General features: G+C 31.1%; 1 protein-coding gene across 2 annotated transcripts in view; it reads left to right on the forward strand.

Moving 5' to 3' along the window:
• Cad89D (cadherin 89D) overlaps positions 1-15485 on the forward strand; it is a 78788-nt gene extending 63303 nt beyond the window's left edge. The window contains exons 11-14 of one of the 2 annotated variants that reach the window (XM_075292839.1): positions 2587-2884; positions 7663-7821; positions 7888-8127; positions 15015-15170. In XM_075292839.1, coding sequence (XP_075148954.1) covers positions 2587-2884; positions 7663-7821; positions 7888-8127; positions 15015-15030 — 713 coding nt within the window. In that variant the 3' untranslated portion in view covers positions 15031-15170. Of the gene's footprint in view, positions 1-2586; positions 2885-7662; positions 7822-7887; positions 8128-14989 lie in introns of both variants that reach the window. The other variant, XM_075292838.1, reaches the window with a different exon arrangement.
• Positions 15486-16833: the final 1348 nt, after the last annotated feature.

The following is a 16833-nucleotide window of genomic DNA, read 5'->3' on the forward strand; positions in this document are numbered from 1 at the left end:
TTAGAGCGATCGCAAGCCAAATTTGGGGGTCCGTTTATATGGGGGCTATACGTAAAAGTGGGCCGATATGAACCAATTTTTGCATGGTTATTACAGACCATATACTAACACCATGTACCAAATTTCAGCCGGATCGGATGAAATTTGCTTCTCTTAGAGCGATCGCAAGCCAAATTTGGTGGTACGTTTATATGGGGGCTATACGTAAAAGTGGACCGATATGGACCAATTTTTGCATGGTTGTTAGAGACCATATTCTAACACCATGTACCAAATTTCAGACGGATCGGATGAAATTTGCTTCTCTTAGCGCAATCACAAGCCAAATTTGGGGGTCCGTTTATGTGGGGACTATACGTAAAAGTGGACCGATATGGACCTATTCCTGCATGTTTGTTAGAGACCATATACTAACACCATGTACCAAATTTCAGACGGATCGGATGAAATTTGCTTCTCTTAGCGCAATCACATGCCAAATTTGGGGGTCCGTTTATATGGGGGCTATACGTAAAAGTGGACCGATATGGCCCATTTGCAATACCATCCGACCTACATCGATAACAACTACTTGTGCCAAGTTTCAAGTCGATAGCTTGTTTCGTTCGGAAGTTAGCGTGATTTCAACAGACGGACGGACGGACATGCTCAAATCGACTCAGAATTTCACCACGACCCAGAATATATATACTTTATGGGGTCTTAGAGCAATATTTCGATGTGTTACAAACGGAATGACAAAGTTAATATACCCCCATCCTATGGTGGAGGGTATAAAAATCAAATTATAATATATACTTCAATATGGTGGAATTTGCTTGTCCAAAAATTTCGATTCCGTAATCTTTAACATCACGAAAATATTGTTTCAGTGTAGCTGTTCATTCTGTATTTATATTTATTTTAAATATTTATAGTTTTGAAATTGTCAATATTGATATATGAAAAATGATTCCGAATGTACAACCTCTGTCCCATCTACTGCCTGATTAGCTCCTTCTTGTATTATATGCTCTTTGTAAATCTCTTTAAAAACGTTTCTCTACATGAGTAAGAGAAGATTCATTTGTCATTTAAAGGGTGATTTGTTAAGAGCTTGATAACTTTTTTTTAAAAAAAAAACGCATAAAATTTGTAAAATCTCATCGGTTCTTTATTTGAAACGTTAGATTGGTCCATGACATTTACTTTTTGAAGATAATTTCATTTAAATGTTGACCGCGGCTGCGTCTTAGGTGGTCCATTCGGAAAGTCCAATTTTGGACAACTTTTTCGAGCATTTCGGCCGGAATAGCCCGAATTTCTTCGGAAATGTTGTCTTCCAAAGCTGGAATAGTTGCTGGCTTATTTCTGTAGACTTTAGACTTGACGTAGCCCCACAAAAAATAGTCTAAAGGCGTCAAATCGCATGATCTTGGTGGCCAACTTACCGGTCCATTTCTTGAGATGAATTGTTCTCCGAAGTTTTCCCTCAAAATGGCCATAGAATCGCGAGCTGTGTGGCATGTAGCGCCATCTTGTTGAAACCACATGTCAACCAAGTTCAGTTCTTCCATTTTTGGCAACAAAAAGTTTGTTAGCATCGAACGATAGCGATCGCCATTCACCGTAACGTTGCGTCCAACAGCATCTTTGAAAAAATACGGTCCAATGATTCCACCAGCGTACAAACCACACCAAACAGTGCATTTTTCGGGATGCATGGGCAGTTCTTGAACGGCTTCTGGTTGCTCTTCACTCCAAATGCGGCAATTTTGCTTATTTACGTAGCCATTCAACCAGAAATGAGCCTCATCGCTGAACAAAATTTGTCGATAAAAAAGCGGATTTTCTGCCAACTTTTCTAGGGCCCATTCACTGAAAATTCGACGTTGTGGCTCGTTAGTAAGTCTATTCATGATGAAATGTCAAAGCATACTGAGCATCTTTCTCTTTGACACCATGTCTGAAATCCCACGTGATCTGTCAAATACTAATGCATGAAAATCCTAACCTCAAAAGAATCACCCTTTATAAACGGTTTATAAGCGATGATAGCCACATTCTATAGCCGTTTTGAAAGTATATCTCCAAGCATTCCTTCTATAAACATGATGATGGATTTATATCGATGTCTCCATTCCAAATTATGTTAGTCTGAAAAGTGAATTTTACAGGAAACAAGTTCAAAGTTTTTTTTTTTGGAATTTCTCAAAAACCGTATAAGTTCACTATATTCACTATTTTCGGTCTTAAAATCATGTTTATTGTAGATTTTTTTTTAGTATGTACGAATTCAAAATAGTGATAATAGAACATGGCTAAAAATTACTTAGACCACTTTAGACCGAACAAAGCTTTTTGCTCTTTTTGCATTGGAAATCTTTAAAACTTTAGTCACAGGCTACGTACAATATTAACGATAACTTTTGATAGAAGTGTCCAATAAATTCGAACTTTTGACAGGATGCAATTCACATCAATCCTAATAAAAAACAACGAACTCCATCAAAAAAGTCGACTTAGCGTACTCTGGAATGAGGACATCGATACGATAATTTTTGATAATGACCAACGCCTTCATGTCTATGTTCAATTCCTTTCCAGAATCTCTTTGCTCTTCGAAGACACAATCAACAGCAGTTGCTACACAAAAACTACAACAACAACAACAACAGCCATCGGTGGAATGGCCCCAACAGAAAAATCAAAGTTTACAAAAAAATCTTGCTCAACTGGCAGCGAGTAACCCAAATCCACATCAACATTTCCATCATTCGCATTCCCACTCTCATGTCCATCAGCATCAACACCAGCTTATGCCAGCGCAACATCAACAACAACAGCAACAGCCCCACCAGTTTCTGCCGCAGGTGCAACATCTTCATCAGCATTTGAACAATGAGTGAGTATCAAAAGTTCTATTTTTGTGTTCATCATAGAAATTCTATGGAATTAAAATCCCGATTACACATGCTGCAAGAACGTAATGGCAACACGGTTGCCACAATTGGTAGAATTCTACCAAATATGGTAGACTTTTTACTGGTAGATTGGTTCACTGAAAAAAGCATGCCTGGTTTCAAAGATTTTGTCTTTAACAATTTTGGTATTGATTCCGAGCCAAAGAAGCGGAGAATTCCAGTAAAGATACTTTTAAGACACAATTCTCTTAATTAAATTTGGGTTTTGTGTACTTGACTCTAGGAAGCAAATTTTCATTTTTCGCTTTTTCAGATTTTTTTCTTCATATGCTTTAAGAACAAATTTTTTTCCAAATTAAGACTCGATTTCCACTAGAAATTATGCTATGTTTCAAGTAAAAAAACCTCTTTAAAATAAAGTGTTGAAAAACAAGTCCTACACTGAAAAAACAGTGAACCCACCAGGAAAGATAACTTTCGATTAATTTTAGAAAATTTTGAATTTTTTTAGAAAATTTTAACTAAACAGTATTACAAGCGCTGGCATCACTCCGATATGGTAAAAATAAGTAAATATTTTTCGACAAATTCAAGAAAATTTATTAGACATAACTAAGTTTTTGCACTTGTTAAAGAAAATTTTGTAGTTTTAAGAGAAATCTTGGAGTTCAAAATTGCAAGAATGTCTTTAGTGCCATACGAAGTTCATGATGGACACATTTTTGGTAAAATTTACTAATTTAAAGAAATAATGAACTATTTTTTGAGAAATACGAAATTAGGAAACCTTTATGCTTTATTTTTGTATAATTTTTTCCTGTGTTTTAGTTCATTTAACTAACGTACGCAAAAAATTATTTGAGTAAAGTAAACTTTTTCCAAACATAATGATTCTATGAACTAATATAAAGTTAAATTGGCTTTAGTGAAATAGAGAGTTCACTTTTTTTTTGAGTGTATTTTTGAACGATTTTTTGCTTTGTAGTCAAGATGCAAAAAGACAACAAATTTAAAGACAATTTCATTAATTTTAAAGAATTTTTCTGAATTATTAAAGTCAAGTTGACCTCAGCCCAAACATTTTTTCTTTCATGTTATAATACCCATTTTTAAGTAAAATCACTTAACTATAAGGACAATACGACTTTATTGTTGTTAAGTTGATCGATTTTTGGACAGAGAAAAAAAGCTTCATATCAGAGAAATGCGTCTTCGATGCTAAGCAAAATTGACATTCGTATTTTAAGGACATGAAATCTTTACCCTCAAGACAATATTTTTTTCAGTGTAGAATTATTGATGCTTTGGTAGATTTTGCAGAATATTCCTCTACAACCAAGAGGTACTTCACATGTTTTCTATAAAATTTTCTATAGAAATAACATTTTGACAAAATTTTCTATAGGAAAACAAAGTTATACAAATTTCTATAGAAAAAAAAATTGACAACATTTTCTGTAGAAATAAGTTTTTGACAAAATTTTCTATGGAAATAAAATTTTGACACAATTTTCTATATAAATAAAATTCTGACATAATTTTATATAGAAATAACATTTTGAGAAAACTTTCTATAGAAATAAAATGTTGACAAAATTTTCTACAGAAATAAAATTTTGACAAAATTTTCTATTGAAAAAAAAAAATTTGTATAATTTTCTACAGAAATAAAATTTTGGCAAACTTTTCTGTAGAAATAAAATTTTGCCAAAATTTTCTATATAAGTAAACTTTTGGTAAAATTTTCTATAGAAGTATACATTTTGACAATATTTTCTGTAGAAATAAATTTTGGCAAAATTTTCTATAGAAATAAAATTTTGACAAAATTTTCTAAGGAAATAAAATTTTCTATAGAAATAAAATTTTGACAAAATGTTCTATAGAAATAAAATTTTAACAAAATTTTCTATAGAAATAAAATTTTAACAAAATTTTCTATAGAAATAAAATTTTGACAAGTTTTTCTATAGGTATAAAATTTGGACAAAATTTCTTAGAAAATTTTGACAAAATTTTCTAAGGAAATAAAATTTTCTATAGAAATAAAATTTAGACAAAATGTTCTATAGAAATAAAATTTTAACAAATTTTTCTATAGAAATAAAATTTTGACAAGATTTTCTATAGGTATAAAATTTTCTATAGAAATAACATTTTGACAAAATTTTCTATAGAAATAAAATTTTGGCAAAATTTTCTATAGAAATAAAATTTTGACAAAAATTTTCTATAGAAATAACATTTTGACAAAAATTTTCTATAGAAATAAAATGTTGACAAAATTTTCTATAGAAATAAAATGTTGACAAAAATTTCTACAGAAATATTGGAATAAAAATTTGGATAAAATTTTCTATAGGTATAACATTTTGACAAAAGTTTCCATAGAAATAAAATTTTGATAAAATTTTCTATAGAAATAAAATTTTGAAAAAAATTTCTATAGAAAAAAATTTTACATAATTTTATATAGAAATACAATTTTGACAAAATTTTCTGTAGAAATAAATTTTTGACAAAAAATTTGCTATGGAAATAAAATTTTGACACAATTTTCTATACAAATAAAATTCTGACATAATTTTATATAGAAATAAAATTTTGACAAAACTTTTTATATAAATTTTGGGAAAATTTTCTACAGAAATAAAATTTTGACAAAATTTTCTATATAAATAAACTTTTGGTAAAATTTTCTATAGAAATATACATAATAAAATTTTCTATAGAAATAAAATTTTGACAAAATTTTCTACAGAAATAAAATTTTGACAAAATTTTCTATAGAAATAAAACTTTAACAAAATTTTCTATAGAAATAAAATTTTCACAAAATTTTCTGTAGAAATAAAATTTTAACGATATTTTCTATAGGTATAAAATTTTGACAAAATTTTATATAGAAATACAATTTTGACAAAATTTTCTATAGAAATAAAATTTTGACAAAATTTTCTATAGAAATAAAATGTTGACAAAATTTTCTACGGAAATAAAGTTTTGACAAAATTTTCTATAGAAATAAAATTTTAAATAAATTCTATATAAATTTTGACAAAATTTTCTATAGAAATAAAATTTTAATAAAATGTTCTATAGAAATAAAATATTAACGAAATTTTCTATAGAAATAAAATTTTGACAAAATTTTCTATGGAAATAAAGTTTTGACAAAATTTTCTATAGAAATAAAATTTTAAGAAAATTTTGTATAGAATTAAAATTTTGACAAAATTTTCTATAGAAATAAAATTTTCTATAGAATTAAAATTTTAACAAAATTTTCTATACAAATTTTGAAAAAAAAACTTATAGAAATAAAATTTTAACAAAATTTTCTATAGAAAAAAAATTAACAAAATTTTCTATAGAAATAAAATTTTGACAAAATGCTCTATATAAATAAAATTTTAACAAAATTTTGAAAAATTTTTCTATAGAAATAAAATTTTGAAAAAAAAATTCTATAGCAATAAAATTTTAACAAAATTTGCTATAGAAATAAAATGTTAACAAAATTTTCTATAGAAATAAAATTTTAAAAAATTTTTATATACATTTTGACAATATTTTCTGTAGAAATAAATTTTGGCAAAATTTTCTATAGAAATAAAATTTTGACAAAATTTTCTAAGGAAATAAAATTTTCTATAGAAATAAAATTTTGACAAAATGTTCTATAGAAATAAAATTTTCACAAAATTTTCTATAGAAATTAAATTTTGGAAAAAAAAATATTTTTTTGTTTCGAGTTTTATGGTAATATTTTCTCCAAATATTGGTAGATTATTTATGGCACTAGTGGCAACCATGAGTGACTTTTATACAGCCATCCACCATATGGCCATTCACCATATTTCAAGTCGTCTTTTAAAATGTTGTTGCTCAGGGTTGATAAAGTTGACACTTTTGTGTTTTTTTTTTATACAATTCGACTGCCAAAAGCACCGTGGCACGACCGCGAGCCATTTGGTACTTTTTCATCACAGTTACTCTATATTGAGTTATTCTGCCCTAATTGTGAACGTTTCTCAGATATCAACTTTTTTTCTCAGATATCAAATTGAGGATATTTTAGTTTTTATTACACGATCTCAACATTTTTGAGAGGCCCTGAGCCGGTTGCCACAGTTGGTAGAATTCTGCAAAAATTGTAATTTTTTACTGTTTTGTAGATTGGTAGAATTCTTGAATTCGGTACGTATTGCAAGGAGGTATTTCTTAAAATTTTCCAAAATATAAATAACATTTTGACCAAATTTTTTATAGAAATAAAATATTGAAAAAGAAATCTATAAGAATACAATTTTTCCTATAGAAATAAAACTTTGACAAAATTTCCTATAGAATAAAAATTGAACAAAATTTTCTATGAAAATAAAATTTTGACAAAATTTCCTAAAGAAATAAATTTTTGACAAAATTTTCTATAGAAATAAAATTTTTAAAAAATTTATATAAATAAAATTTTCACAAAATTTTCGCAGAAATAAAATTTTTTGCAGAAATAAAATTTTGATGAAATTTTCTATAGAAATAAAATTTTTCAAAATAAAATTTTTTAGTAAATCTAAAAAAAAAAAATGTCCAAATCGGTCTAGATTTAATTATACGTATACTTTTACAATAGTCTTTAGCACCTTTTATCTTCGAAAAGTACTTTTTTAATACACTTTTAGTACTTTTTCGCCAACATCATTTATCATCCCTGTTGTTGCTATTCATTCAGAAATTGTTCTTCCATATTTTTCTCCAGACAACGTACACCCCGAGAGTATATCGATGTTCCTTTACCGAAATCGGTAGTTAAATCTATTGCCCTAAGAAATACCGAAGATGAGGCAACACCACCATCTTCTTCCTCACCATTTATGCTGAAATATAATGCTTGCCAACCCGTCAACAATATAAATATGTAAGTATCCGAACAAAACTATGAATGCGAATGTGATAATAATAAAAACAAATGAAATTCCTCTAGATCACCACATTCGTTTGAGACATCCATGTTTTCCCTACACTCAAGTGGTCAAGATTCCGGTGTGGATTTTGTGAGTAGTCGTGAGTTGTATGAAACATCACCCGATTCTTTTGATTCACAAACACGCAAGACCACACATAAATCTCTGTGTCCCCGACATGCTAAAGAGCATATGGACTTGAAGCATAATAAAACTGCAGCTATCGGTAACAAAATCGATGCCAATAATACAGACTCAAGGTGAGTGTGGGAGCGAGGTATGTTCATACATCATCATAGGTACAATAGCCTTGTTCCTTTATTTTTTATGTACAGTCATTAAGTATTAGTGTTTTGTTAGTGGTGTTTCAACCTAAAAGTTACACTTGGAAAATTTTCTAATAAAAGTCATTGCATGTCGTTTATGTACAAAAAAAAAGAAACACATTTACTATAACAATAAAACGTACAAAAATGGAATAGACGAAGCGAAGCAGTTAATAAACAATACTTCTGGTCTAAATGGAAATCACCGAAAATAACTAAATAATAATTTTGTTGGGATTCGACTGTCACAAAGTCGTAAACGTCATATAATTGTTTTAAACGTAATAAATGTCAGAAACCCCTAAAAATCCTTCGATTTAAGTTCCAATAATTTCTTTTAATATTGCCACATTTCTAATAAGAAAAGAAAATTTGAAAAAAGTTTAAATCCGACTAATTTTCAAAGGATCTTGTTAAAAACTTATTAAGCCTAAGGTTTTCTCATGTTTTTATTGAGTACAAAACAAAAAAAAATTGGAAATTGTTCTACAGTCAAAACTTCAAAAGCACTTCCGTAAATGTTCTCCCACAAATGTTTTTTTTTGCGCAGGAAGTTCTTTTAATTCAATTTTTTATTATTTTTTTATTTTAATGTTTTTAAAGGTAATGTCAACCTTTTTTGTTTCAAATAGGCTAAATTAAAATATTAATAAGCTCTAATAAAATGGTACAATTCATTTAAATTTTGCCACAAACAAGGCTAAATCCATTCTACAAAAATTGTGACGTATAGAATAATACGCAGAACTCAAATAATTTTTTATTGAGGCTATGAATAATTCATTCCATTATTATTCCTTTATTTATAATTATATTTCCTTTAGATGAACTAATTATAAATAAATTCATAATACCATAATTTTCGTGATTGAAGCAATTTCAATTAAAAAATTATTTAAATCCAATAATTTAATGATTGAATCAGAAAACAAAATTTTATATAAAGTTCAAATAATAAAATATTAAGTTTTGAGACCAAATCAATTAATTTTTTATTGAAGCACACTGAAAAAAAAGCATACCCGGTTCCAAAGATTTTGTCTTTACTTTAAAAATTTGGAATTGATTCCGAGCCAAAGAAGCGGAGAATACAAGTAAGGATACTTTTAAGACACAATTCTCTTTTAAAATCGGGTTTTGTGTACTTGCTTCTAGAAAGCAAATTTTAATTTTTCGCTTTTTCAGCTTTTTTTCTTCATATGCTATCAAAGTCCTTTAAAACCAAGTTAACGACGACTTAATTTTCCAAACGACTTCCAGTAGAAATTATGCTATGTTTCAAGTAAAAAACGTCTTTAAAATAAAGTGTTGAAAAACATGTCCTATATTTGAACGATTTTTTGCTTTGTAGTCAAGATGCAAAAAGACAGCAAATTTAAAGACAATTTCATTAAATTTAAAGATTTTTCTAAATTATTAAAGTCAAGTTGACCTTAGCCCAAACATTTTTTCTTTTATGTTATGATACCCATTTTTAAATCAAATCACTTAATTATAAGGACAATACGACTTCATTGAAAAGTTTATCGACCTTTGGTCAAGGAAAAAATCTTTATACTAGAGAAATGCGTCTTCTATGCTAAGCAAAATTTGCATTCGTATTTTAAAGACATGAAATCTTTGACCTCACGACAATATTTTTTTCAGTGCACCTAAAAAAATTAATTGAATGCTACGAATATATCAATTAAATGTTTAATCTAGTATATTTGTATAACCGCCGCCATGGGATGGGGGGTATATTAACTTTGTCATTCCGTTTGTAACATACCGAAATATTGCTCTAAAACCCCATAAAGTATATATTCTGGGTCGTGGTGAAATTCTGAGTCGATCTAAGCATGTCCGTCCGCTCGTCCGTCCATCCGTCTGTTGAAATCACACTAACTTGCGAACGAAACAAGCTATCGACTTGCAACTTGGCACAGCTAGTTGTTTTTGATGTAGGTCGGATGGTATTGCAAATGGGCCATAGCAGACCACTTTTACGTATAGCCCCCATATAAACCGACGCTCAGATTTGGTTTGTGGAGCCTCTTGGAGGAGCAAACATCATCCGAACCGGTTGAAATTTGGTGCATGGTGTTAGTATATGGTATCTAACAAACATGCAGAAATTGGCCTACATTGGTCCATAATTATATATAGGCCCCATATAACCCAATCCCCCGATTTGGCTTGCGGAGCCTCAAAGAGAAGCAAATTTCATCCGATACGGCTGAAATTTGGTACATGGTGTTAGAATATGGTCTTTAACAAACATGCAGAAATTGGTCCACATCGTTCCATAATTATATAGGCCCCATATAACCCGATCCCCAGATTTGGCTTGCGGAGCCTCTAAGAGAAGCAATTTTATCCGATCCGGTTGAAATTTGGTGCATGGTGTTAGTATATGGTCTCTAACAACCATGCCAAAAGTGGTCCATATAGGTCTATAGTTATATATAGCCGATCCCCAAAAATAATCTAACAAAATTTTATTTCTATAGAAAAGTTTGTCAAAATTTTATTTCTATAGAAAGTTTTGTCAAAATTTTATTTCTATAGAAAGTTTTGTCAAAATTTTGTTACTATACAAAATTTTATCAAGATTTTATTTCTGTAGAAAATTTTGTAAAAATTTTATTTCTATAAAAAAATTTGTCAAACTGAATTACGAGTATATACGTATTTAATCGGATTTTTATACCCCCCGTATATTAACTTTGTCGTTCCGTTTGTAACACATCGAAATATTGGTGTAAGACCCGATAAAGTATATATATTCTGGGTCGTGGTGAATTTCTGAGTCGATCTGAGCATGTCTGTCCGTCTGTTGAAATCACGCTAACTTCCGAACGAAACAAGCTATCGACTTGAAGCTTGGCACAAGTAGTTGTTATTGAGGTAGGTCGGATGGTATTGCAAATGGGCCATATCGGTCCACTTTTACGTATAGCCCCCACATAAACGGACCCCCAAATTTGGTTTGCGAATCCTCTAAGAGAAGCAAATTCCATCCGATCCGGCTGAAATTTGGTACATGGTGTTGGTATATGGTCTCTAACAACCATGCAAAAACTGGTCCACATCGGTCCATAATTATATATAGCCCCATATAAACCGATCCCCAGATTTGGCTTGCGGAGCCTAAAAGAGAAGAAAATTTCATCCGATCCGGCTGAAATTTGGTACATGATGTTGGTATATGGTCTCTAATAACCATGCAATAATTGGTCCACATCGGTCCCTAATTATATATAGCACCCATATAAACTGATCCCTAGATTTGGCTTGCGGAGCCTCTAAGAGAAGCAAATTTCATCCGATCCGGCTGCAATAATTGGTTCACATCGGTCCCTAATTATATAGAGCCCCCATATAAACCGATCCCCAGATTTGGCTTGCGGAACTTCTAAGAGAAGCAAATTTCATCCGATCCGGCTGAAATTTGGTACATGATGTTAGTATATGGTCTCTAACAACAATGCAAAAATTGGTTCACATCGGTCCATAATTATATATAGCACCCATATAAACTGATCCCTAGATTTGGCTTGCGGAGCCTCTAAGAGAAGCACATTTCATCCGATCCGGCTGAAATTTGGTACATGGTGTAAGTATATGGTCTCTAATGACCATGCAAAAATTGGTCAACATCGGTCCATAATTATATATAGCCGCCATATAAACCGATCACCAGATTTGGCTTGCGGAACTTCTAAGTGAAGCAAATTTCATCCGATCCGGCTGAAATTTGATACATGATGTTAGTATATGGTCTCTAACAACAATGCAAACATTGGTTCACATCGGTCCATAATTATATATAGCCCCCATATAAACCGATCCCCCGATTTGGCTTGCGGAGCCTCTAAGAGAAGCAAATTTCATCCGATCCGGCTGAAATTTGGTACATGGTGTAAGTATATGGTCTCTTATGACCATGCAAAAATTGGTCAACATCGGTCCATAATTATATATAGCCGCCATATAAACCGATCACCAGATTTGGCTTGCAGAACTTCTACGAGAAGCAAATTTCATCCGATCCGGCTGAAATTTGGTACATGATGTTAGTATATGGTCTCTAACAACAATGCAAAAATTGGTTCACATCGGTCCATAATTATATATAGCACCCATATAAACTGATCCCTAGATTTGACCTCCGGAGCCTCATGAATGAGCAAAATTCCACCGATCCGGTTGAAATTTGGTACGTGGTGTTAGTATATGGTCTCTAACAACCATGCAGGAATTGTACCATACCGGCCTTAATTATATATAACCCCCATTTAAACCGATCCCCAGATTTGACCTCCGGAGCTCTTGGAGAAGCAAAATTCATCCGATCCGGTTGAAATTTGGTACGTGGTCAGTGGTGCCAACTGTTTTGGGCTGAAAATCGTCAATTTTTAAAATATTTTTCGTCAAAATCGTCAATTCGTCCCAAAAAATCGTCACCCATAAAACAGCTGAAAAAAAGATTTAGCAATAAATTAAAAATTTTATTCGAACAAAAACATAAGAAAAGGCTTTAATTCATTTTATTTCCATAAAAAATGCCGTTTAACTCTCCAACTAATGGCGTTTTCTTTTCTTGTAAAAATTGCGCACTTTTTTTGCATTTTGCCCGGAAAATTTACTTTTTAGGTTCTTTTCTAAAAAAAGCAGGCCAAAGTGCGAAAAGGCTTCGCATTCTGTTGTGAAAATAGCGCCACGCATAGAGGCAAATTAAGGGCATTTTCAGCACTGCCTACAAACGAGAGTGCTGCGATTGCCCTGTTTCCTTCTTTGAATTCTTTTCTGCCCGCTGAAATGATAGCATTTTTTTAGGTTGCTGGTAACATTTTAAAAATGCGCATTCTGTACAGACAAAATGAAGGCAAAGCCCTTTTTTCAGAAAAGAAAACACCATAAGTAATCAACTTTTAATTAATTTAAAGTAATATTTCTGATTGTGACTTCATGTACTACATTAACACCATTTTCTTGACAGACAAATTTCCTATTCTTCAAGCGAATTTAAATCCTTGTTACTCGCTCGTGTACAATTTTTTATTATTATTTCTATTATCGGTAATAGCAATCAGAATTATTTAGTTTTAAATAGTTTTTTTTTTTTTTTTGACAAAAGAATACCATGCAATGTGTAAGTTTAAAAGGAATTCCGCATTTTAGGTTTATGTATATTGATTGCTTTGAAATTTCTGTCTATGTTGGAGATGGTTGGGAGCAGCTACATATAAATTGTCATATTCTGAGATTAAAAAAAGCTTGTTTACATTACAACTGATGAAAATCGTCAACTTATAACTAATCACTTTAAAAAATCGTCAAATCGTTATAAAAAACGTTAAAAAGAAACACTTGTGTCGAGCATTATAAAAAATCGTCAACTCATAACTACGTTGTTTAAAATCGTCGTCAAATCGTCAGAGGCCAAATTTACCATCAAAAATAGTCAAAATGACGATAAATCGTCAGAGTTGGCACCGCTGTACGTGGTGAAATTTGCGCTAGTATATGGACGATAACAACCATGCCAAAAGTAGTCCATATAGGTCTATAGTTATATATAGCCGATCCCCAAAAATAATCTACCAAAATTTTATTTCTATAGAAAATGTTGTCAAAATTTTATTGCTATAGAACATTTTGTCAAAATTTTATTTCTATAGAAAATTTTGTCAAACTGAAGTACGAGTATTTAATTGGCTTTTTTTGTTTAATATATACTAACTAACTTACAATTGAGAATGCGGTGTTAAGAAGTTGTAAGATACCTTGCCATCGGCAAGTGTTACCGCAACCCAAGTAATTCGATTGTGGATGACAGTCTTTAGTACAAGTTTCTATGCAATCCATGGTGGAGGGTACATAAGATTCGGCCTGGCCGAACTTACGGCCGTATATACTTGTTTGTTTCTAATTAATTCTTTGATTCAGACCATCATATTCGTGATTGAAATAATTTGAAGTAAAATATTAATTGAATCAAATAATTTCGTGATTGTATCAGAAAACAAAACTTTTCGGTGTATAGATTTGGCGGCAATTCAGTTTCATGTGACCTCTTTCACCCTTCTTTGTTGATTATATCCCAGAAATTCTTCTCAGCCACTTAGTAAAGTAGTTCACTAAAGCGACAAAGCCACCTTAGTAATACATCGCATCAGCTACCCAATACACAGAAAAAATATGATCAAACATTTTCCAATTAAGGTGTTAATTGGCTCAACAAATTTTTTAATTGAAACAAAAATCAATTACAAAAATTAATTGTATCAATTTCTTTTTTAATTGAAACAATTAACTTTTTATTTGACGTTGGCGATTGATACTGTCATTTTTGTGATTGAAGACATTTCAATTAAACATTAATTGAATCAATTAATTTCATGATTTAACACAAAATATATTTTTTTCGTTGTAACATCGGCATGATGAGAATTATGGGGAAGTTAAACCGTATATAACGTGGACTCATAAGTTTTTTTCTGAAAGGCCTTTTATCCTCTGAAGGATACTCAAGGATGGGTGGGTCAACCTTAAGAAGAATTGAAATAGAAATGCCCATATCTAATATGATTATATAGTTTATTTGGAACTATTACCCATTGAGTATGACCTTAGTCTAATATAATATCGAACATAATAAATGGAGCACCCTATTTTGGTGTTAGAAAACCAACTCTAAAACAATTTCATTCATATTACAAATAACCAAATAACTTATTAACCATAACTCATTCATCATCATCCATTCTTCCATTTTTTTCTTCTTTTTTGAATTGTTTCTTTCTTCCAGTGATAATTATGAAGATTCTTTACAGAATGATGATCCTTTAGTGGTAAGCAATTGTCGTTCGCTTTGCGAACATCATCTGCAACAGCAAAAACTTCATCAGGAGTTATATCAAAATGCCAATTTTGAGAAACGCTCATGTGTACGCCATTCATTTTCGGGTGTCAAAGATGATCTGATGCAAAATTCACCGGGAATATCATTGAGAGCTCGCGGCCATATATTACGCAATTCAATGAACGATCTGGAACAGCGTTTGCAAAAATTGGAACAGTCATTTAAGAGACCCCTAGACTATAAAACAAAAGATAATTCATTACAATTTTAATTTCAACAAATGACATAATTTTTGTTGTTCATTTTTTTTAGTTGTTCAGCAAGGTTGACTACCTTTGTTTTATTTAGTGTTTAGCTTATTTCCTTATTAGTCCAAAGTATTACAAATAAAAAATAAAACTAAAACAAAATCTCTATGTGCAATATTTATAAAGTTTACATAATTATTATTGGTTTATATATATAAAGTAGTTTTTATTTGATTATATCAAGTATATAGTTTTATATAATTTTTATATACAATATATAGTTTTATCAGTTATAGGTTGTTTATTTTTGTGCATATACATAATGTAAATATTTAGTGAAGTACCTGTGTGTAAAAAAGAAAGAAATAAAGACGAATGTATTTCAGAGAGATCCTTATCCTAAATCTATTGATCATATTGATCATAAATCTATTGATCACAATTGATATGAAGACTAATGATGTTTTCTTTCAAATTTTCAAAATGTTCTACACCCAGAGAAGGAATATTATCACCTCCTAGAGCATATTTTATTTTATTATATTTTTGGTTTAAGAAAAAAACAGCATTTTTGCCGCAAAAATTTTGTTTCCTCGCCAAACATAAAATAAAACAAGTAAGTAAAGAAAAAGTAAAGTAGAAAGTCGGGTGGGGCCGACTATATCATACCCTAAACCACCCTTACTGAATTAGTAATCATAAGCATTTGTGGGGTAACATTGATATAACAGGTTGGCTGATAAGTCCCCGGTCTGACACATAGATGGCGTCGCTAGTATTAAATGCATATTATTTTTATATAGTACCAACCTTCAAATGATTCGTGTCAAAATTTGACGTCTGTAAGTCAATTAGTTTGTGAGATAGAGCGTCTTTTGTGAAGCAACTTTTGTTATTGTGAAAAAAATGGAAAAAAGGAATTTCGTGTTTTGATAAAATACTGTTTTCTGAAGGGAAAAAATACGATGGAAGCAAAAACGTGGCTTGATAATGAGTTTCCGGACACTGTCCCAGGGGAATCAACAATAATTGATTGGTATGCGGAAGACGGTGAACGGTGAGCACGGAAGACGGTGAACGCAGTGGACCGACAAAAACATCAAAAAAATCCACAAAATGTTTTAGATGACCGTAAAATGAAGTTGATCGAGATAGCAGAGGCCTTAAAGATATCAAAGGCATGTGTTGTTCATATCATTCATCAATATTTGGATATGCGGAAGCTCTGTGCAAAATGGGTGCCGCGCGAGCTCACATTTGACCAAAAACAACAACGTGTTGATGATTCTGAGCGGTGTTTGCAGCAGTTAACTCGTAATACACCCGAGTTTTTCCGTCGATATGTGACAATGGATGAAACATGGCTTCATCACTACACTCCCGAGTCCAATCGACAGTCGGCTAAGTGGACAGCGACCGGTGAACCGTCTCCGAAGCGTGGAAAGACTCAAAAGTCCGCTGGCAAAGTAATGGCCTCTGTTTTTTGGGATGCGCATGGAATAATTCTTATCGATTATCTTGAGAAGGGAAAAACCATCAACA

This window comes from Haematobia irritans, chromosome 1 (assembly GCF_050003625.1).
Source record: "Haematobia irritans isolate KBUSLIRL chromosome 1, ASM5000362v1, whole genome shotgun sequence".
Lineage (NCBI taxonomy): Eukaryota > Metazoa > Arthropoda > Insecta > Diptera > Muscidae > Haematobia > Haematobia irritans.